This window comes from Neopelma chrysocephalum, unplaced genomic scaffold (assembly GCF_003984885.1).
Source record: "Neopelma chrysocephalum unplaced genomic scaffold, ASM398488v2 Primary Assembly neopelma1_166, whole genome shotgun sequence".
In the NCBI taxonomy this organism is placed as follows: Eukaryota; Metazoa; Chordata; class Aves; order Passeriformes; family Pipridae; genus Neopelma; species Neopelma chrysocephalum.
In genome coordinates, this window is record NW_020897828.1 from 31718 (window position 1) to 56062 (window position 24345).

General features: G+C 43.3%; 1 protein-coding gene across 1 annotated transcript in view; it reads right to left on the reverse strand.

Moving 5' to 3' along the window:
* Positions 1 to 24345, reverse strand: part of PCP4 (Purkinje cell protein 4) — a 52672-nt gene that overhangs the window by 12691 nt on the left and 15636 nt on the right. Inside the window, exon 2 of the mRNA XM_027701774.1 lies at positions 18934 to 18985. Coding sequence (XP_027557575.1) covers positions 18934 to 18985 — 52 coding nt within the window. The remainder of the gene's footprint in view (positions 1 to 18933; positions 18986 to 24345) is intronic.

A 24345-nucleotide genomic window follows, 5' to 3' on the forward strand; every position in this document is an offset into this window, starting at 1 on the left:
AAGGTAAGAATCCTTTGAAAGGTATTTGTGGCCATGTTCCTCTTTGCTACCCAAGCCAAGGAAGGCCCACACTGACATGAGGCTGCACAGAAAGCCACAGTGAGCACCTCCTAACAACAGTTCTCCAACGTGTGCCCCCCATCCTTCCTCCCTGGGTCTTGGTGCAGCACCTCTGGGTAAGAAGGACACGAGGCTTCTGCACTGGAATCTGAGCTGATGTGCCCTCAACAGAGAGCTCTGATTCCACAGGACAAGTAAACTCACACGTCCTTAAAATGCCAAAGCACCCAAGTCACTGCTCCATCATTCTGTAAAGGAAGAGATACAATTCCATCCCACATCCCTGACACCTTTTTGTTCTTTCCCCTCCCCTACTGAAGGAACTGGTGCTGAGGTGAACACGACTGTTGGCTCTGAGACAGAACACGAGCACAGCTCTGCTCTTCCTCTAATTTCATCTCACAGAGTAATAGGAAAGACCTTACTGGCACACAGGACAATTCACAGTTTATCATAAGGGAGTAAAAAGTGGCCATGAATAGATTCCATAAAAGAGGGGGGAATGAATCCAGAAGGGCAAGGTGTCCTTCTCAGCAGCTTGTTCATTACTTATAGGCAGTCACTGTATTGGAAGCCTGGAATTCTAACAAGTCAATACCAGAGCTCTGTGGGATTTCTCGTCCCTGACTTTAGTGTCTGTATTTATTGAGTGAGGACTGACGGTGTAGGGTAATGTAATTTTCCAAGCCTTTTCAAAGGAGCAGAGATTAATGAGCAAGGTCAGGCACCAAAGGCACTTCACAGTACTTCAAATCCCGCTTCTACGTTGGTTTTATTTTTTTGCCTTTTCCCTATCTCATAAAAAACCAAAATTCCAAACTTTCTAGGTCCCAGGCACTGACTCAGCGACATCGTTCTGAACTTGCTGCTATTTCAGATGGAGGGTGGAGGGGCTGTTCTCCCCCAAGAGAGCAGTTACATGTTCTGACAAGCATCTGACAAGCATCTGACTAAAGTGTAGTTCATTAAGCCTGGCTTGCAGTGGGTTTATTCTCAGGTGTGTAGCAAGGAGAAGGAGTACCCACCTTTTTATAGCCTGTGTATTGATTAATCACACCCACACACCTCCTTATTTTTTTTAATGTGGGTAAAAGCAAGCATGTTTTTCCAATAAAGTCCCCCCTGAAAGGAGAAAGCAGGTCCATATTCCAAGCTCTTTGTCTACATCAGGAGGTTATGGAGCAGGGAAGTGAAAATGGTCTCATTATCCTGACAGATGGTGCACTTAACAAACCCACACAGTACAGTGAGGACACAAAGGAAGGTTGAACGTGCTCGAAGTGCAGCACATTTCTGAGCTGTCAGCGAAGTGGTGGCTGTGGGACCACGCTGGCCCACCACCCAAGCTGCTTTCCAGTCCTCAGAGCTGTAACAAATCCTTTTTGGGGCATTATTCCTTCTCCAGAAGGGACTATTCTCCCTTTTCTCCCTCCCATCCACAACATCTCAGAAAGGAAACTCAGAAAGTGTTGGAATGGTTTGATTCTATAAATATATAAATTTTTATTTCTTTTTTTTCTTTAATGCAAACCCATGTTAAAACAAAACAAGAAACAAGCTTTATTAATGTCAGTTGTCTGGAAGAAAAGAGGGGTTCCTATTAATCTTATCTTGCTTTTCACCTGGTGCCTTTTAACAACTGCTATTTAAAATCAATTTTATCAGGAAGGGTGGGCATCGATCTAGCTAAGTGCTGCAATGGCAATTAGAAAGTTATTAAACCCAGTGCCAGATAGTCTAATTGACATGAAAATCTAACTGAGGCCAGGGGATAAAAGCTTCCCTCCTGCTTCAGTTGCATGTTCATTGCACACATAAAGCTATCTTAAAAGAATATTAAGGCTGCAAAGTTGAACATGAAGAAGTTAATAAACGACAAACTGAAGTGACACCGCTGTGCAAAATTAACCGAATTCACTGCACAGACAACTTTAATTCTTGACATTGCAACTTTCATGGTGTTAGGAGCACGTTGTCTCCTGGATTTAAAGCAAAAAAATACACTCTGTTACAACATATGGACACCCACATGGCTCCTCAGCACGACTGCCTGGATCTGTTGGACCCACCACCTCTCTTTTCAATGAAGCAGCTGGCAGTGGTGGGAGCTGTTGCCCTCTCCTTGACTCAGCAGGAAATGGAACCAGTTGAACGTTTTGTTGGGGAGTTTCCCACAGCACAGGAACAACGAGGCAGTGGAAGGTTTGGGCAGCAGGTTCAGGGGCTTCTTTGCTCACTGATGCCTCCAGATGTGGTGGGTGTTTCTGTCCCACCTCCCCTGTGTCAGCTCGGGTCCAGCCCCATCCCTTCCCCAGCCCGGATCGTCACCCCGGTTCCCAGCAGACCTCAGCAGGGCTGTTTCTTTATTTGGCTAGTCCTAGTCCCCAGAACTGCACCAGGGCATTCCCTAACCTCAGAATTCCAGCCCAGCCCGTTCCCACACTAGCTGACTCCTGGTCTCCTCCGGTTCTCACATCCCAGCTCATATTCCTCCCTCCATGTCCCAGTTTCCACCCAAAAGTATCCAACCCTGCCCAATACTCCGTGGTTCCAGTTTCCTGATGAGACCTGCTGAACTCCTTTGTCATTCCATCCTTTGACCTCCCTGCTCCACCTTCTGTGACCGTCTGGTTCCAAGGAAGGAGGAGCATTTCCTTCTCAGCAAATGTGGTCTCTTGGGAACACAGAAGGGGCACCACAATTCCCTCAGCTTCAGTTCCTGACCAAAGCATCACTTACAGAAGCATGAAGCAGCAATTCAGGAAAACCACGATTTCTTTAAGCCTTGCAAAGACAGTGTTGGTTTAATTTCCTTAGTGTTTACTATTTGGCTCAGTGATGTTAAGTTTTCAGGGAAAACCAAAATAAACTGCTTCCCTGAGCTCACACAAACGTAAGACTTTGTCTTTCTAAACATTTATAACTTGGCCAGTTTTGCAACATAGAAAAGTCACATCCCAGATGGCCAATATAACATTTCTGTTCAAAATGAGAAAAGGCTCAAAGCAGTCAGAAAAAAAAGGCCACCAGAAATTGTTTTTAATTGCTAAATGTGCTAACATTTTGTGGGAGCCTCATTTTTGGAAACTACTGGAATGACTTTGCTGAACCCTTCCAAAATAGTTCTGCTTGAGGCAAGCAATCAAAATGACAAATTTCAGCCTGAGCAATTGGATTTTGGCAAGGTTGTATACAACTGGAAAGGGAGCTTTTAACCAGCAGAGTTCAGCAGCTGTTAATTGGCCTTGCCACCAATCCAGATTGCAATAAACAAAATAAATGTATGTAATACGAGTAAAAGAGTGTAAACTAAATGAAATAAAAGTTATGGATAGCTGGAAAATCTTTAAAAGGGATCAAAACCAGAGGGTGAACGTTATTCTGCTGGTGTTTTGAGAGCTGCCAACGATTTCTTGAACGTTTAACCACGGGGAAAAAAAAAAATTGAAAATAGCTGAGTCATTTAAAATGATTACTTGGAAGACGAAAACTAATCAGAGCTCTCCCTTATATATTCTGTGTTTGAGGATTTCTCCACCACTTAACTCTGCTACACACGGCTGACCGACCTCAGGTCGTTCCTCCAGCCCATTCTCTGATCTATACAGATTCATTTTGCCTCGCCCTATTTCTGAGGATTACAAAGCCTCACAAGCTCACAAGGCATCCAGAAGAAGGACAAAACGCTTCATGTGTTTTCTCTGCATCAGGAAACACAAGCTGGGTTAGTGCAAGGAAGGGCTTAAGCTGTGACTTGAATCCCTCGCTGCCACCTCAAGTGCGGGCACAGGCAGAGAGCAGAGGGTACAGCACACCCCAGAACTGGTCCCTGTTGCATTAAAACCCACCTAATTGTCTTTATTGCTCCAATTTTAGATCTGAATGCAAACAGAATGAATTAAATATTCATTTCTTTAGCTCAGTAACCCCAGTGTTTACTCCTTCCTTCCAAGCTCATAGGACGGAGAGAGAACAAACAAAATCCTTCTTTTTTCCAACTCCATTACATTAAAAACTGCTTTTTCTCTCCCTTAAATGTGTTTCTCTTCTTCCAGGTGTTTCTTTGCTGCCTACTCAGCTGTCTCTTGCTTAAATCTAATCTGGGAAACAGTAAATGTTTTGTGAGACTGGAGAGAAATGAGAGACTTTGGGTGAGGGTCAACCGTGACTCCAAATTAGAGCCTTAGTCAGGAACCGTCTTTGGGTGAATAAATATAAATATATAAATAAAGTATACTTTTTATTAAAGGCCCAGATCAAACTTTGCCTGGGAAAATAGGAGGAGGGAAAAGTAGCACTTGACCTGGCTGGGCTGAAGCAACACAGGATTCTCTGGGGAGGGAGAAAGAAAGAGGAGCAAGGTGGAAACACAGCATGTGGGAGACTGTGAGAAAGCAACACAGAGAAGAACTTCCTTGCAGAAAAGATGAAAGAAAAACCTCTTTTTATGAAGATAGGGAAGAAAGTAAGGAATCACTGCCAGAATAGCTGTGGTGATCTCAGTGTTTTCTGCTGCTTACCTCAATCTGTGCAACCTCTTCTGACCAGCAAAAAACAGAACATTTGGGGTTTTTTTAACTAAAAAAAAACAAAAACAGGCTTTCTCCTGAAACAAGTCACTTGGGGGAGCAGAACACCCTGGGGTTTTTTTGAACTGCCTGAATTGAAAGTCTACATTGAGTTTTGTTTTTTCCTGGCACGCTTGGTCGAGCTTATCAAGTGTTTTGTCACATCCAGACAGCATCACTTCCAACAACAAAAGGTATCCCTGACACCAGCAAAGGTTTCTGGCAGCTCTGGGCTGGATCACTCCCTATCTCAACAATTATTATAAATTTATAAAACAATATAAATATTATAATTTTATAAAACAATTATAAAGTCAACTGATATTTTAAGTTCTGATAAACCGAAGTCAAGGCTTTACTCAGCCTTTTTTGCTGCTTGGCCAGAGACCTCACAACGCAGCAGAATAAAAACAGCTGCTCTCTATCTCAGCTCAGGGTTAATTAGATGTTGGTTTCTATTCTGCAAGTTCAATCAAGAAATTTGCCCCCAAATATGTTTCATATACCACATAATCCTGCAGAAAACTACTTACAGCCACAGAAAATTACTGTAATGTCCAAAGAGTTGTGGGAAGCCTGAAACAAGGGCCAGATTTATGGGAGTTATAAAACCTTTCCATGCCAAGTTTCAAGTAAATTTGAATCTATTTATAATTTTGGAGAGGAAAACAATAACTTCTTAGTGATCTTGCATAGCACCCACTCCAAAAATAATGGCAGTTGTGGATGTGCTCACATTTAGGTTCATTAAAACCCAAAATTTAGAAGCAAACTGAGTTGGAATTATAAGCTCACACAAACAGGTATATGGGGAGAAACAACAAAGAAACACCAGTATCCCTCGATGCAGCTTTCTTCACTGGCTTTTTTTGCATGCATCATACTCTACTGCAAAAAGATAAAGAATTAATAGAAGGAAAAAAATAAGTATTCTAATTCCAACTCACTCTGGACCTCAGCCAGTCCACCATGTAATAGCAAAATGCTAATGTTGGCTGCAGTAATCTTCTTAAGATGATGAAGAGAGACCAAAAACCTGCACTAATTCTGCTGCGTCTGAGAACAGCCTCCAGACTGTGTTGTTCACCAAATTTGCCTGTGGGATGGGAGGAATGGGGGGAAATTGCCAAAAATTCCATTTTCTTTTTGATGTTCTTCCATAATGGAACGGGATTTTTCAGCTGAGAGACCTCCAGAGGACTCCCATCTCATGACTTAGCCTTTTGCTTTGTATTTCCGTGGTCCCTCATTTAAAACCCATAAATACTTGAACAGCAGTTGTGCCACTTTTCCCTGGCACGGGGAACGGTTCCAGAGAGGTGCAACAGCCACTGCAAAGCCCACCAAAACCTCCCACACCTGGGCAGAACAGCTCCAAGTCCTGCACCTGCTCCCACTGGGCACAGGCCACAGGATTGTTCATGGATCATTTCTCTCCACGTTTTCTTTCCACTGGAGTCTGGCAAAGCCATTTCTTTCTCTTTAATTTGACAGAGAAAGGAATTTATAAGGCAAAGGCTTGAGTTTGTCTGAGGAGAGACAAAGTGGTGCTGATGGACAGAGTGGTGACTCATGACTGACTGGCAAAGCCCTCTGTGCCCTCTGCTGACAGCATCCATCACCCTGTGACAGAAAGGTCCAAAACTACACATCTTCTATTTGTCTCCTTACCTTCTTGGCTTTAGGAAAAAAAAATAAAAGCCAGGAATGTTTTTTTTCCCCCAGCTTCTCCTAGGCAAGCACATGTCATTGCCTCCCAGAGGCAGAGCTCACAGGAGAGACACGGAGTTTAGTTACGAAGATTCATTGGAAAGGTCACCAAGAAATTTCTGCTGGTGAAAAATCCAGCTGTCTGCTTTCTGAACACCATTAGGTGAGATCACAACACACACTGTCTGCTGGGAATTAGTTTGTTCTGCTACCAGACCAAGAGGTGGCTGCTTCAGGACACCAAACAGCCTTGGATCCAGCTGCCTCAGCCCTGCCTAGATGTCCTTCCCTGGGTGGGTTCTGCCCCCTGGTTATCTGAGGTGCCAAGGAGGTTATCTGATCCTCATCTGTGCTGTACGAACATGTGTAAGCCAGGATGGGAATATATAGGTTGGATATTAGGAGGAAATTTTTTACAGAGAGAGTAATCAGCCACTGGAATGGGCTGCCCAGGGAGGGGGTGGATTCTCCGTCCCTGGAAGTTTTTAAGATGAGACTGGATGTGGCATCAGTGCCATGGGCTGGGAACCACGGTGGGGTTGGATCAAGGGTTGGACTTGATGATCTCAGAGGTCTTTTCCAATCCATTTGATTCTGTGATTCTCTGATTCTATGATTCTATGATATGTGCTCCACCATTCCCCAGGATGGGGCCCAAATATAACTGGAGGTCTGGAATTACATGTGTTTTCCTCAAAGGTACCACACCTGATAACCTACATTCAAGTCTGAAATCAGTCTGAGGCCAGGGGAGTAAACTTATCTTCATGCTAATTAATCTCTCCACCCCTACCCCTCTGTTCAGCTGTAACACACAACAGAGAACCCAGCCCAGAGTTTTCTCCACAGCTAATTCCTGCTTCCTGAGAGAAACCTGGGTCATAAACTCTCTGCAGTGTCCACAGGGACCATAAGCCAACTTTTAGGTGTCTATCAGCAGATCTGTAACTTAGATTAGAAACTGCAGAGCCACTGTTGGATTAGCACAGACACATAATGAGTTCCAAAATCCCGCAGTAATGTATCGTGATTCTGGCAATTAGCCTGGATCTTAATTAGTTTGTGCTAATGAATATATTTGTACATGTCCATTTTTTTTATTGGCAGCTTTTAGAGGAGTAATAAATTGGTCACTGTGGAGTGCCAGTGTTTCACTAAAAACCTAAGAAATAATTAATGCTTTCTCCACCTAGAGTCAACCAGCAGTCTCGGGGGTTTTTAGGTATAAATTAGAATGAAAGATGAGATACTCAAAATACAGTCAGAGCACTCATTCATCAACTGTGATTAAATATTGTTACTGGGAGACCCTGTAGAAGTGCTGAGCGCTGAGTTCCAGTCTCTGGACTTCCCACATCATCTCCCAGGAGCTCCCAGAGCACCCTGCCCTATTTTCTGCTGTGACTCTTGAAATGCCTTTTCCATATCTGGTGCTATCCCTCTTTCTTCTTTCCTTCAGAATTCTTCCTTGGAAAATATTTTTCTCAGTCCTTCCTATTCGTAACTCACTGTGGGCTGGGGGAAAACTGAACCAACACCAAATGTGCTTGGCTAAAGCAAATGTTTCCATCAGATCCAGCATCCCAGATAACAAAGACCTCAAGCCAGAAAACATTTGGATGTTTCCAAATCCATACTTCTACAGAGAAAATGGCTGTGAGAGCTGGCACGAGGTCTGAGGATCAGCCAAATCTAAATAAGGATGGAGTTGTTTGAGATAGATTTAAGGAGAAATTAAATGACCAGGTCCAAAACTGACATTCTGGAAAACCTTGTTGAGCATCCACTTAACTCCAGAGATAGCAATCTAGATAGAAGTATTTTTATTTTTATTATTCTTTTTACTATATTTTATTTTTATTATTTATTAATTTTAGTATCACCCACAAATTCCTCAGCCTTCACAGAGCTGAGCAAATTAGAAGCCTAAATCGGATTAAGATCTACAAACACCAGGCTCTCCAGAGAAGCTCATGTCACAAAAAACCCACATTTTTCTGTTGACAACAAACAGATCTTTATGTCTCTCACACAGGTCTCTCACACCCATAGAGCCAGGCAAGAAGAATTTCACCCCTAAACTGTAGAGAGGGACAGAGTTTAATATTATTATTATTAATATTATTAGGAGCTCCCTCTCAGCATAAGAACCCAAGACACACGTGGGCTGACTTTGAGACACCCTTCTCTTCCCTTGCACAAGCTACCAAAGCATTTTAAGATCCAGGAATCCACTCTAAGCACCAGGACTGAAGGTGAAGTGCTGTGCTGGTTCCTGCTGCACCATCTAATTCCTTCCTCCAGCCTTAACTGCCTTTTGTTCTGGTCACTTGTTCAGCGAGGGACCACATTTCCATCATGTCTGTAACACTCCTGCTGCTCTAAATTCTGGTGCCTGCTCACACAAGGGAGCTTGATAACACCAAATTACAAGCTAATTTTGGAGCACGGAGCTAAGTGCACGAAGGCAGCTGTGTGCTGCAAATTAAAGTCTTAAAAACCTTCAGAAAAAAAAATGATTAATCATTTAGCAAATCACCAACAGACGAGGAACTCTTAAGTAGAGAAGTATTTTCATTCCATTTACAGATCCAAGCTTTCTGGAAAACTAAACCACCAGAACAAAGCAAAAGCCTGTGGTGTGAAGTAAAGCAGATCATGTGTGCAGTCAAAAGAAAAGTGATGTTTCCACAACAGTAAATCCTGGTAACCACTGTTGTGCATTGATTGTGTTCCTCTTTCATTTTTCACTTCCACTAAATTAACAAAAACATGCTGCTCAGCCATATCCACCTCTTGTAGCCTTTTAATCATTTGTTGCTGGTGTCTGGGAACACGTATAAATTGATCTCCAACTTGTTGAAATCAGTCCAGCTCCGTGAAATTCCAATATAAATACTCCAGCTTATATATATGCCATTGACTCAACAGCCCCAACCATCCTTGCTGACGTGGGGGCAGATTAACTTCAGAGGTAACTTTATAGGGTTTTACCAGGGTTATCTAAGGACTGGCTTGATCCTGTGTCCTTCCTCTGGGTTGCTACCAGCACCAAAGCAGAGCTGAATTGCTCCTCCCAGGAGTATTGATGGCAGCAGGTTTTCCAATCCCTGCACATTTGTGGAAGGCAGCCAGCGCGTGTCAGCTCCGTGCCAGCCATGGAAATAGGGCTCCCTCTCCCCTGGTGCACAGTCAGGCAGCACACTGATAATTACAGACTGATTTCCAAAAGAAATATGGCACTTGTCAAAGGCGTAATTTCAGCGCTGTCTTTCCTCATTAACACTTGACGGGAACTCCAGCGTGTTTGTGAGTCATCCAAAAGGCAAAAAACCCACCAGCATCACCAAAGCTTTATTTGCTTTTTTCTTAATTTAATTTTTTTCTTAATTTCTAATCGCTGAATTGGGGTTTTTTTCTGATGACCTAGGCTAAATTTACAGCCAGTTTCTCAGAAAGGAGCAGGGCTATTGCCACCTTTCAGGTGCTCAAATGCCCACTGAATTAGGCAGCTCCTAAGTGCCAGGGGTCCAGTGCAGCAGGAACTGCAGGGAGCTGGATCCAAGTCACTCTGCTGTTGTTTGAAAGGACAAAACTGAAACAAAATCTTACCCAGCAGGGAAGTAGGGAGTGGCTGCCAGCTAAGGGTGGAAACCAAGAGTCAGAAAGGCCAAACAAAGAGTGGAACAGGCCACTGAGTTTTGGAAAAGACCTCTGAGATCATCGAGCCCACCCTGTGCCTGATGCCCACCTTGTCCCCCAGCCCAGAGCACTGAGTGCCACAGCCAGGCCTTCCTTGGACACCTCCAGGGATGGGGGCTCCAAACCTCCCTGGGCAGCCCCTGCCAATGCCTCACCACCCTTTCCAGCAACAAATTCCTCCTCCTGTCCAGCCTGACCCTCCCCTGGCACAACTTGAGGCCGTTTCCCCTTGTCCCCTTGTTGCTGGTTGCCTGGGAGAAGAGTGACCCCCACCTTCAGTCAGTGCAAATATGGAAAAAAACAAGGACAAAGGAGCACATTGACACCCCTTTTTTTCAGGCAATTCCACTGCTCCTCCATCTTCTTCCTGAACCAGGTTTTCCTGACAGTATAAAAAGGTTCCAGATGTGTTTGTGGGGGTTATTAGCACCCCCCAAACCAACAGAGCCGGGATTCTCTATTAACCACTGGAACTAAGTCACAAATTAGAATAATTCATGATGATTTCCTTGGGCTGCTTCTAATCTCAATACTGCAGGAATGCTGCAGTTCTACTAATTTCTACCTCCTGCAAAGGAGTAGATAGTGAGTGACCACATATAAGTATATAATATAATTTTATACACGTGTTCATGTCTCACATTCTAGAAATGCAGCCCAATTTCTGGGTGCACCCAGTTTGAGCCCATCCCCTGTAAACAGGCACACAAGGTTCCCAAGATGTATTGCAGGCACTGTGTCCAAAACAAAGATCCCATAAATTAATCAAGTTATTCCTGTAGCAAGCTGGAAAGAAAGAGATGAACCGGGGGCAAGAATTGTTATTGTTATCTCTATTTTTAAATACTTGGAAGACACTCAGTTACTACGGTGGTAAGGACCATATAAGTACCTAGACAGTGTAGGAGGAGTGTTAAGTGTGAGGATTTTCCATCTCAAAGGTGCCAGCCAGATAGGACTTTTTCCTCTACAGGGAAAAAAAGGGGGGGATAAATATATTTTGAAAGAATTTCCTATTTTTAAGTCCTTAAAAAGCAAGTTTAAAAAGCTGAAATTGTTCTGCTGTGGTTGTGCTGTTCTGCTATGGTTTGTTTTTTTTTCCCTTGTGGGACTTCTGCATTTAATTTTCTTTCCTGCTACTTTCATGAGATAGGAAACCATTCTTTTCCTCTCCAGTGCAGCCCCAGGAAATAAAAAAACAAAACAAAACAAAACATGCAAGAAAAAAGCTGCATAATTAACATTATATACCAACATGCAGACAGACACCCTTCATGTGCATAGTGCTGTAGTCTTTGTGTGGGAAGATGGACTTATTTGGGAGTCATGAGAGTAGCTATAAATGATACACAAAATGAAAACTTGTGGGGAATTCCAAAGACAGGGCACAGGCCAGACTACATGAGCGCTGCTATTAATTGATGAAGCTTTTAACACAATGCTTTAATTTTTTTTAAATATTCTTCTGCCTAAACATTTATACACGAAAGCTTCTCATCAGCAGACGAAGTGCAGCTGTAATGCACAGTATCAAAGCCAACTTGTCAGATAACAGAAAGAATAAGAACAATATCTGCTCTCTTAGAAATATTACTTTAGTTTAGATGAGTTACATTGATTAAACCCCACCACAGGGTTTAATCAGTTGGTCACTGCATGTGAACAGACACGTGGGGACAGGTGAAGTCCCAGTGAAGAAGGTGTCTATGTTATCTCCTGCTCATCCCTGGCCTCCAGAAATGGAAATTCACCTCGGAGAGGAAATGAAGTTCATGGATATTTCCCTTCTCTTCCTCTCAGCATCCTCCCTAGGGAAGATCTGTGAACAATCCAAGAGCCTTGTTATTAAAGACTCAGTCTGCCTTCAGCTGAGACGTGCTGGCTGCCTGCAGGGATGGATGGGCAGCTCCTGGATAAACACACCAGCCTGGGAAAGGGGAGAGACACACACTAGGAGAGGACCTGAGACATATTTGGTTTGGTTCTGGCTAAACTTTCTGTGTAGCTGTGCCCGGGCAAGTGCCTAAAATAAAAGCAGATAAGTTTTCCTGCAGTGTTTTTGCCATGCCTTGGGATGGGATTTGTCTAGAATTGATCACTTGGTGAATTTTTCTCCACTCTCAGCTACACATCACGGTGTTGAGTTCTCACAGGGCTTTTACACCTTTCCCTGAGCCTGAGTGATCTGTACACGACCAAATACAACTTATGTAACTCTGCTGAGGGTTCAAACACTTTTGCACTGAGGCTTTGTGAAGGTGGTGTGTTCTCTGGTGGTTGCACACACGTCTAGGAATGTTGCTGAGACACAGATTTTCTATTTTAAGAGATGTGGGGTGAGGTACAACAAACCATTCTCATCTCACTTTCCCAAATTCCCACTGGTGCCAGCTAGATTTGTGTGAGATAGGATAGAGTTTGGCTTTGGATAGAGACTGAGAGAAGGAGAAGAGAGGCTGCATTACTGGCAGAGATCATATTCCAGGAAGCACCACTTTTAAGGGATGAGGGAATTTTAGAACATCCCAGTGAAAAGAGACAATGCAAGGTAATTTTCCTCCCAACACTCAACCTAACACCCAGGGAAACTCAGTATTAATTAATTATCTTCATATAATTGTAACTTCTCATTGTAACTTCTCATTAGTGCTGTGGGGACGAAATATTAGAGAGGAGCAGTCTGAAAATGTTGGGGTTTTTTTTACATTGATTCAGCACTGCTTGCAAAACCCAGTTCATCTTTTGCCACACAAGCAGTGTTTTGTGGGAAAGACAAAATGCACGGGCATTGCAACGCTGCAGCTCAGGCACTGTCCCCTCCTGTGACTAAGGAATGTGACCTCTAGACCCTGGAAGACACAGCAAACCATGTTCCATGAGATCCTCTGAATATTTATACAAATTTCCCTCATGTGTTCCCTCCCTCTTTTTTTTCCACAAGTAAGTTTATTTGTAGGGCTGTTCCCAAAAACAGCACATTTTTTATGCAGTCATTGGAGAGTATTAGTGGAAAATTAATTTTGAGTTCCTAAACAGATATTTATATTAAGCCATCCTACAATAATGATCCTGGCCTCTAGCCAGGAACTGAAGCTCTATTAAGCAAAGCACTCTACATAAATAACTAGGAAGATGATTATTTACTCTGTCGGACCTGGAAAGGGTTTTTTATTCCTGAGTGCACTCTGAACAAAGAGCAGAATTTCCTGAATTTCTTGAGTAGAGGAAATGGGTGAATAGAATGCTGATAATATTTAAAGATGCATATCCCTCTACCAAGAAAGATTACTAGAGAGATCTCTTTCTTCCCCCACTGTTTTACAATTCTTTACCGTGTTTTCTACAAGCATTTGGGTTGAAGTGAGTTTAGATGACTCCATTTTAGCTGTAGCATATAAGAATTTACTTTATTAACTTCATTGTGTCTTTATCCTTATGTAGAGGCATCCCATGGAGAGGATAAAATGAAGAGTATTTATTCATTTGTAGTTTTCTAGGTGGCCCAAAGCAGAGCTTATACACTGACAAGTGCTTGGGAATGAGGAGAAACTGAAAAGAAGGGATTCACCTTACCAGTAACAACTGAAATCATGCCATGATTGGCCTGATCCACCATGACATCTACAATTTTCATTTCACTCAGAGCCAGGAAGTTACAGAATTCATCCCATGAAAACCCATATTTTGTTATTATAAATATCCACGTTACTGAACGATAAAATCTGATATTCCAAGAAAATTATTAACAGATGCCAATTAATAACCACGAGCTCTGTGTGCTTGCAGAAGAAAGAGCGAGATCTATTAATAGGAGAAAGAGCGATTCTAAATCCGAAGATGGAAATAATTGGTTCTGATGCAATTGTTTCTCTGGCAGTTGTGCTGGGCTATTAAAGAGTAGATTGTATGATAGCAGCTTGCAAATTACATTGAAAAAAAAAACAAACACAGGGCAATGTGAAACAGAACAAGAAGTGACAAGTGTTAACCTACAAAGGAACTCGGTGACATTGCCGAGGTAGTAAGAATAGTAAGGGAGGAACATTCTGTTTTCATCTAGGATGCATCTGCAAACATGACTGTCCCAGCTAATCAAACCAGGTGAGCAAAAAAGGAAATTACAGCTTCTTGTCCCACACTGAGGTGCATGGGGATAGCACTGCTCTTTTCCCCTTGGATTTTCTACCACAGAGAACAGCTTTATATCGTAGAGCTTAGAAGTGAAGTTTGCAGTGGTATTCACAAATAAATAGCTCCTGGGTTTCAGGTAGACTGAGATCCTTCAAGACCCAAAGGGGTTATGGCAGCTACAGTTATATGGCTCCTGTGTACATGTTGTTTTTATGCAGGTGCTTCTGTACACAGGGTATTGCTGCGTGTAATAATTACATTATTAGGGTGGTGTTGCTTTAAAAACAGTCCTTTGATCAGTTTTCACCCAGGAAAACTAGTTTATGTGATTTACTCCAAATAATACTTTTGTTCTTCCCACTCTAACGACAAAATTAAATTACATACACTATCCTGACAGCAGTAGAGGATGTTTTGGATGGAAATGCTACTCAGCATTACACAGTGCCCACTGATGCACCAGAAACTCCTCCATGCACTTCACCAGCCACGGATGCACCATGAGAGCACATCATAATGCAACATGAATCACCATCTGACTTTGATCATAACCCGTAAAGGGAAAAACTACAACTTGTTTAAAAGATCAAGATTGACAAATGTCATCTAGGACTTGACCATCATCCAGTAAGGCCATTAAAGATTGACAGCAAAACCCTTAATGTGAGTAGAAGCTACTCGAACACGAGTGATTTTGCAGTATTTATAATACTGATACACTTTCAAGAACTACCAGGCTTGTTGCTGCATAAAACCCCAGAAGATATGCTGGTGTGTTTTATAGGAATATATCTCACATGGATGAAAAGATGGGGATCAGGACTCGTCAGCATGGATTCACTAAAGGTAAATCATGCCTGGCCAACCTGATTCCCTTTGATGAAACAACTCCTGGGTGGATGAGGGGAGAGCAGTGGACATTATCTACCTCAACTTCAGCAAGGCTTTCAACACTGTCTCTCACGACATCCTTGTAGGCTGACCCGGGAAGTGAGGGCTGGATGAGTGGGCAGTGAGGTGGAATGAGAACTGGCTGAAGAGCAGATCCCAGAGGGTTGTAACCAGTGGCACAAGGTCAGGTTGGAGGCCTGTCACTAGTGGTGTTCCCAAAGTTCAATACCAGGCTCAGAATTGTTTAACTTGTTCGTCAATGGCTTGGATGAAGGGGCAGGTGCCTCCTCAGCAAGTTCACTGGTGACACAAAGGTGGAGGGGTGGCCAATACCCCAGGGAACTGTGCAGCCCTTCAGGAGGACGCTGACAGGCTGGAGAGATGGGCAGGGAAGAACTCTCTGAAATTCAAACAACAGCAAATGCAGAGTCTTGCACCTGGGGAAGAACCACCCCAGGCACCAGCACAGGCTGGGGGAGCAGCTCTGTGGAGAAGGACTTGGTGGACAAAAAGCTGTTCCTGAGGCAGCAGTGTGTCCTGGGGGCCAAGGAGGCCAGTGGGATTCTGGGATGCATCAGGAAGAGCGTTCCCAACAGGTCAGGGAGGTGATCCTGCCCCTCTGCCCAGCCCTGGGAGGCACATCTGCAGTGCTGGGTCCAGCTCGGGCTCCTCAGCAGAGCAGGGACATGGAGCTGCTGGAAGATGATTCTCCTGCGGAGATGCTGAAGGGATGGAGCATCTCTGGGAGCAGGAAAGGCTGAGGGAGCTGGGGCTGTTCAGCCTCCAGAGCAGACACTGAGAGGGGACCTCCCCCAGGTCTGTAGGGGCTGCAGGGAGGGGGCAGAGGATGGACCAGGCTCTGCTCGGGGGGGCCCAGCAATGGCACAAGAGGAACGGGCAGGAACTGATGCCCAGGAAGTTCCACCTGGACAGGAGGAAGAACTTCTTTGCTGTGCAGTGACCCAGCACTGAACAGATTGTCCAGAGAAGGTGTGGAGTCTCCTCACTGGGGATATTCCAGAACTATCTGGACACAATCCTGTGCCATGTGCTCTGGGATGACCCTGCTGGAGCAGGGAGGTGGGACCAGATGACCCCACTGTGGTCCCTTCCATCCTGACCCACCCTGTGTGGATGCAGCAGCGCAGCTCCTTCTGCTGGAAGGGAGGTTTGCTGAGAGCAACCATTGCTGCTGTGGGGGGAGGAACTGAACACAATTAAGGATATCCTGTTGCTGCCTAACGAAGGTCAAACAAGAACATGCATTCCTGTCCATCAAAACTATCACTGCTATAAAAGGAACCTTCAGAGACTGAATTTCCCTGGGTGCTGCACAGTGACAGCAGGGCCAGACACGTCTTCAAAGAGGGACAATGCTGATTACCATGGTCATTAGTTTTAGTTTCTTCAGTTCAACCTAGCCAAGAGGCAGACCCAAAATTCATTTTCTGCTGCAATGCACGAACAAAGCTTGACCCACAGCGGTGTCTCACCGTGTGAATCAAACTCTGAGAACAGCCAAGCATCTTTATTTGTTGTTTGGGCCAGTTTTCAGCAGCTTTTCGTGATCTGTAAACAAGAGCAAGGACAGCAACCAGACTAATTTGCCTTTGCAAACATTGTCGTAGCATGACTTTTTTCCTTTTTCTTTCTTTTCAATAAGATGAAAGGGTTTTTTTGTTTCTCCACCCTCCCCCCTTGTCAACAAGAGGGAAACAAGAGGGAAAGTTTCCTTCTGACAGGGAAACAAACACTCAAAGAAGATGCTAATAACATCTAAGACGTGGACATATTGCAGACTTCTGGCCAAAAAACATGTAAAAAAAAGGATTTTATATTGTGTATGAAGGTTTACAGCACACCCCGATTTTCAGAGGAATAAATCATGTCTGCTTGAGTTCTAACTACACAGAGCTAATGAGGACAAAGAGTTATACATTTCTGCTTCTTTGATTTAGAATTCAATCTCAGGTTCAAAGTTCTGACTCTGCTTTATTTTTATGCAAGCATGTGGGTTGAGGAGATCAGAGGAATCTATTCCATCTCCCCTGCTGCTCCTGTATTTTATGTAGGTGACAGTTTTTCTGTTATAATTTCATTACAAAAAATAATTGGTATCTATTTGCCCAAGATTAACTGTGCATCTGCCTCTATATTATACAAAAAATTATGCTACAACCAGAATCATATATATTTGTGAATTAATGACACAGCCCCTGCTCAGTCAAAATCCCCGTTGAGGAAAAAAGAATTTGCTTTTAAAGAGGCTGCAGGATCAGTAAATCTAAGCTAAACCTGACAACAGGACCATTTTATTTGTGAAGAAATTTTCTGTTTGGGAAGAAACTCAAGGCAAATGAGCCCAGTTCATAATGTGCTCAAACAGTAAAGAGAAAAACAGGCTTCCAAAGCTGCCCCAATGGCTGACATAATTTTGCTTGCTTTCCTTTCCTATTAACTTGAGAATGCAAATTGCTTTGCTGTCAGGGTACATTTGTTCCCACTAATTCAAGACGCTATAACAAGCCAAAATATATATATTTTTTTATTTTTTTATTTCCACTCCAAATTGTGTTTTATCATACTGGGAACATCATCCACGGATTTCATTTACTGTAACATTATGCAAACAGCCCTTACGGGAAAGTCACCTCCCTGCAATAGGAAAACTATCCATAAAGGAGGCTCTTAATGCTTTAGGATGTGTTGTCTCAAAAGGCCAAAAAATTTCTGTTTAGACCAACACTTAAAGGCCAAAATGCATATCCCAAATAATTGCTCAAATAACCCATTTGGAAAACCCTGGGCTTTTCAGAGGATTCTTCCTGCTTTTCAGTAGATGGGACACCAGAACACATCCTTTTAATTAGAACTGGATGAGCAAACAGAAGCAGAGAGAATATTTGAATAGTCCAATCCTCATCCTATTCGTGAATATCTTCCAACTGATGCTGCCTCATTTTCAGCTGGGTATATAATAAAACTGATCAAACTGTTTTCCTTTGAAAAATGATAACTGGATTTTGATAATTTTGTCATTTGTATGTAAAGCACTTCTGTTCCTATAGGAAATAAAATGAGATTTCAGCTAAAATAAACCCCCAAAACCAATTACTGTTTTCCCTGAAAATTCAGTTTTGCATTTTTCTGGGGGGGGGTGGAGGGGAAAAATCAACATTTCCCAATTAGAATTGTTTGTGCCACTTAAAGGGTTGAAATTGGTTTCTTCCAGCTCCTTTGTTAAAGTCTGAAAAAACCCAATGAGTCACCCCCTTAGAGCAGTGGGTACAAGTCCAGATTCACTGCTGACAAGTGCTGAAGTTCAGAGCCTGTTTGCCATCTGGTCCTTCCATGTGAGCCACTCCATCCACAGCCTCTCTCTGGCAACACTCTACACAAGTGGCTTCTAACTTTGGTATCTTAGTTATGGGACTAAAATCGGGGGGGATGAATCAGACCACAGAAATTATGTTCATGAGCAAGTCCCTTGTAACCAGATTATTTCACTTCACCTTCCCCATTCACAGAGAAGCTGCTCATAATACTTAACCTCATCTCCCTGTGTCCTTTTCCCACCTTGGTGTCCTTTTCCCACGTACCTAATCTTGTTTTAGCCTCATTTTTATCTGTTCTGACTTCTATGGAGTCCTTTGGTTTACCACAGTACGTGCTCAGGATCAGGTCTCTGCTTTAGTGAAGGATTCAAACACACAAACAGAAAGAAAACAAACCCACTGAAGCCCTTCCAGTTTTTAAAAAATGATCAAAAGATAAGATATGAAACCAAAGCCTTTTGCTACCAGACACCTATCGAATATTTTGGCTCAATTTTACTCAATATTCTCCATCAAGAAATAAAGTCTTCCCTTACCATTCTCACCAGATGTCTTGTCTTTTCCATTTGTAGCTCCGGTTCCTTGTCTCTGTCAGGGGGGAAAAAAAAACAACAACAAAACAAGTGGTTAGAACACACTTTGAACATGCATTTTCCCCTTGGAATTACTGGAAGTTACACCTGGATTTCTCCTATTTATGTTGGATGGTCATTCACTCTCAGAAAATGTTGCTTTAAACACGACCAATCAGAACAAGAATGTTTAATACTATAAGGTTGGACTTGATGGTCTTGGAGGTCTTTTCCAACCTAACAAAGGATTTATATTCTCTGATTTAGGTACAGCTGCATCACTGTGTGCCTCTGGATATAATTATCCCACGTTAACGATGGGATGTGTGCAATGAAGTTTCCAGAAGTGCAAGGGTTTGAGTTACAGCCCATCATCTCATCTCCTCAGCTCCCTGCTGTGCCTCCCTGTCCATGGCTCAGGAGGATTACAGGGATGCTGTGAGGTTTTGCAGGGAGAAAATTCTAAATGCCAAAGCCCAACCAGAAGTTAATTTGGCCAATACCATAAAAAAAAATAAGAATGTTCCTGTAAATACATCAGCAACAAAGGAGAATCTCCTTCCTTAAGAGATCCATTTTCTGCTTTGGCCACAGGAGAAGATGGAACTTCCCACTTCAGCTCACTCTGTCCTAGGAACAGTCTCCTGACTTTCCATGAAACCAACTGACTTAAGTCACCAACACCACTGCAGTCCAAATATTCACAGTGGCAGGGCTGGACTAGTGTGGTTACACTGCCAGGGAACTTCCCAGCTTAGGAATGGTCACTCTGTGAAAATTATTCTGTGTCCCCTAGAAAACACCTCGCAGGCACTTTAGCATCCTAAGGTACTTTGGCAAATATGGCAAAACTTACATTTCTCATGCAAAATTATTCATATTTGTTTAAAGAAATCGTCCTCTGGGGTTTTACATGTAAAAATCCAGGAGTATTAAAGTCAGTGAGTAAATCCAGCTGCATTCAGCCATCAGAGGCAGAGCACCCTCCTGCATGAGGGAAGTTAAACAGCTACAGCAGCACTGCAAACCAAATGCTTTGTACCAAGATATGGACAATGTCTATTCTCTAATGAAAATTCATACAGACAGATTTATCTGAAGTGTATATATATATATATTTATCTGGTTAAAACCTTCTCTTCTGCTCTGGTTTCTGCCCTTCATCTTCCAAAGCAGTGGTATTTTCAAGGTACTTTTTGTGTACGGAGCTGATCACGAGGTACACACTAAACCTTCATGTGTCCTTAGCTCTGACACAGAAGGGGGAAAGTAAGTTCTTCCACCCCCTCAGGAGAGTACAAGAGCTGCACATGGTTTCCAGTGGTGTCCCATCTCCTTCTCCATGACAGGCTTCAGCGCATCTGTCTTGTCTCTGCTGGCTCTGCCTCATCTCTCACCGTGTGCAACGAGACACAGCAGCCCCAGAGAAAACACCTCTGAGTCTCAACCACAGCTACAGCCTCCCCCCAAAAATGGAAATACATTATTTGTTCCTCCCTGGAGCCTCAGAGCCGAGGCAGGAGAGAAAACTTCACCGATAACATCGAAGAAAGGGATTCTGAAGGGATAAACATCTTTGACAAATGCATAAGTTACCAACGGCCAGGAATCAATGAATCCACCCAACAATCAGTTTGGCTAAGGATGTTAACCTTTATGACTTTGGTTAATATCCCAATTCCAATCAACATTCTAAACTAGATTTTAGTGTTAATTTATTAGGACCACCCCAAAAAAAACCCAAAAATGCTGGATTTTCCTTTCAATAAAAAGGTAACTATACTGCTTTTTCCTCCCCTGTATATTTTTTAATGCTTTTCCAAGTTGTCTTATTTCCTGAGCATTTGAGGCTGTGCTACTTAAGCTTTATGAAAGCTTCTCTTTCCTCCCCTGGCTATACCTGTCAGGTTCAGTCTGCTATTGATGGAGTGCTGGAATATGGATTCACACATTTATTGCTCGTCTCCAGACTTCCCCTCAGGGAGAGGGAAATATTGTCAAAGAAAATGAATAAAAACTTGGGTTTGGTAAATGAAGGTTTTTCTATTCATGAGGTCACAGTATTTTTTCTTTAAGTCTGAAATCAGCTGGAGTATTTTACAGCCATTTGTTTGATTGGTGACCACTGGACTTCTACAGAAGGAAGCCTGAAAGTCTGCCAAACCAACTTCTGACAGTTTTTCCCTTAGTTATACGTGTATTTTGATCCATAAGCCCTGTGCTGTCTTCCAAGTGACTGCAATGGGTTTGAAAGTGAGAATCAGTTTCTCGTTAACAGGGCACTGAAACTTAGGAAAAAAGCCACATACAATGGGATCATCCTCCTTCAAAGCCTTTAGCCTTTCATTTCAATACATTCAGTGGACCCACTTTTCAAAACACTTTCAAGATGTTGGTTTTATTGGCAGCTGGAGCTTCTTTCTTCTTTCATCACCTTTCATGATGCTACTGCAGGCTCAGAACAAAGCTGAGCTTTTCAGTGTGCTTCAGAGCACAAGGGGACTAAACATGAGAGGGAGTTACTGCAGGTATTTTCATAAGGCAATGGATGAAAGCCCTTCAAGAGTTGGTATAAATGATATTGTCCTCAGATGCAAGAGATCAAATTTAAACCACAGAAATACAAGAAAAATGATATCAATTTCTGGCGTCTGATGCTTCACAGGATGGGTCGGGTTGGAAGGGACCACAGGGGGTCATCTGGTCCCACCTCCCTGCTCCAGCAGGGTTATCCCAGAGCACATGGCACAGGGTTGTGTCCAGATAGTTCTGGAATATCCCCAGTGAGGAGACTCCACACCCTCTCTGGGTGATCTGTTCAGTGCTGGGTCACTGCCCAGCAAAGTTCTTTCTCATGTCCAGGTGGAACTTCCTGGGCATCAGTTCCTGCCCGTTCCTCTTGTGCCATTGCTGGGCCCCCCCGAGCAGAGCCTGGTCCATCCTCTGCCCCCTCCCTGCAGCCCCTACAGACCTGGGGGAGGTCCCCTCTCAGTGTCTGCTCTGGAGGCTGAACAGCCCCAGCTCCCTCAGCCTTTCCTCCTAAGAGAGGATTTCCATTCCCTACATTATAGCAGCTCCCTTCATTCAGAGCTTGCTTCTAAAACTCCCCAGCATTTTCTAAGGCAAGCACCAGGACAGAAACATTGAATAAACTTTCCACCAGGCATCAAAGAAACATCAGAGCTGAAGTGAACATGAGTGCAAACCCGTAACGATTATCCAGTAAAACAGGATAAACAGTTTTGTTGCCGTGTTGCGGAGGAGGAAACACAGTTTATGACTGCTTGGGGCTATATTAATTTTTAACTCAGTGGTTTTACAGAACACCAAAGACACATAATTAAAAATGTCTCCAAAAATCAAAGTTAGTCCCAATTTGTCAGCAGAGGAAGTAAAAAAGACTACTGCCATATGCTCAAAATCCCAGTAAGAAAAGGAACAGGTTCACTTTCCTGTTAAATTCTCAGCGCTATACACAGCACTAGTTAATGTGGGATGAAAAACTGTACTAAATTAGTCCCCCAGGCATACAAACTGAGGTCAAAAGTGAATTTGCAGCCAGGAGGACATTTCAAGAAGAATGTTAAATTACTGCAGCAGCTTCTCCACTCATCTTCCAGCCCCTCCTGCACCCTCGAGCCTAATTTTTGCCTTTAATCTTACATTCTGTTCTCGTCTTGAAATAGCCTGACCTTTTCATTTATGCTTTTAATTATCACCTCAGTATCAGGGATCGTAGCCAGGTGTTGATTACAGAATTTCTGGGGGGCAGAAGGGTGGTTTGCTTTACGATGAAGCCACGCAAAGCCCACGATCGGGGACATGAAGCTGCCAGAAAGTTCTGACAAACGAGCAGTAACAGCAATAGCATCATCCTGCTGCTTCATCTCAGGGCAGGGTCAACAAGGCACAGGGAGCTGTATCCCAGGAAAGCAGTGAAGAAGCATCCAAAAGCGGGATTAAGAGAATAAAAACAGTGGAAATTTTTTGCAAAGTGGACAGCAGAAGGAGCCAGCGCAGACATGACTCAGGACATGGACACATGAGAAGTTATAGGATGTCCTGTACTCCCTGGCAGTGAAGTCTGTGCGTATCCCAAGCTTTTCTTAAGCTTTGTTTTCCTACCAAGTCCATCCCCAATGTGTGTCAGAAGGAAATACATGTTGGTTCTGTGCAGCACAAAAATGGCTGTGGCTCAGCCCACTGTGTGCCAAGAAATCTTCCCTCTGAACTACCATCCCTTCTCCATACAAAGCTTTCTCTGTAAGAGACATAAATCAAATCCAACTAAACTATTTCATAAGCACCTTCTTTTTTTTTTCATAGCCTTCTGCTTTAATTAACAAATTCAGCTGTTTCAGCCTCGAAGTGAAAAAAAGTACTGAAAAATACATTTTAAAGATTTATGAAGTTTATGACCTTTCTGCAAATAAAAATGTCACTGTAAATATCTGCTGAGGGACTTTCCATGTTTTCCAACTAAGGAAAGCTTCCTAATCACAGCAGAATGATCAGGATAAACAGGAATTTCGACCTACTATTTTTCAGGATTAAATGCTCAGAATCACAGAATGGTTTGGGCTGGAAGGGACCTTAAAATCATCTTGTTCCGACCCCTTGCCTTGGGCAGGGACACCTTCCACTAGACCAGGTTGCTCCAAGCCCCATCCAACTTCCTGCACAATTCCTTTAATTCAATTAGGGCTGACTACCCAGAGACAAAGTAAGAAGCAAAAGTTCTTACAAACTGATTTTTACAATTGATCTTGACTTGTGTTGGTTGATCTATGAAGGTACTGAGAGTTTTCAGGCACTGAAGGAAGCCCAAGCCGAGGTTCATTAAACTACAGGCAGAGGCAGATCCCAAAGCACATCTATTATCTAACCATTACAGCCTGAAGGGTCATGGTGCATTTATTAATTTCCCCCAGGTGAAACTCTGAGGACATTCCACCAGCGTGGAACACTTCTTACAACTAAAGAAGGAATTAGAGAAATCTGGTTTAAAAACACAAAACTGTGGGACTACACACTTCACAGTCTCTTTTTCAGTGTACCTTCTGTGGAGGCATACAATGTTCAGCTCTCCTGGTTCTAAGAATCCAGAGCTTTCATAGAATCATAAGGGTTGGAAAAGATCTCCCAGATCACCGAGTCCCCCCCGTGCCCCATCCCCACCTTGTCCCCCAGCCCAGAGCACTGAGTGCCACAGCCAGGCCTTCCTTGGACACCTCCAGGGCTGGGGACTCCAAACCTCCCTGGGCAGCCCCTGCCAAGGCCTGACCATCCTTTCCAGGAAGAAATTCCTCCTCATGTCCAACCTGAGCCTCCCCTGGCACAGCCTGAGGCCGTTCCCTCTCCTCCCGTCCCTCGTTC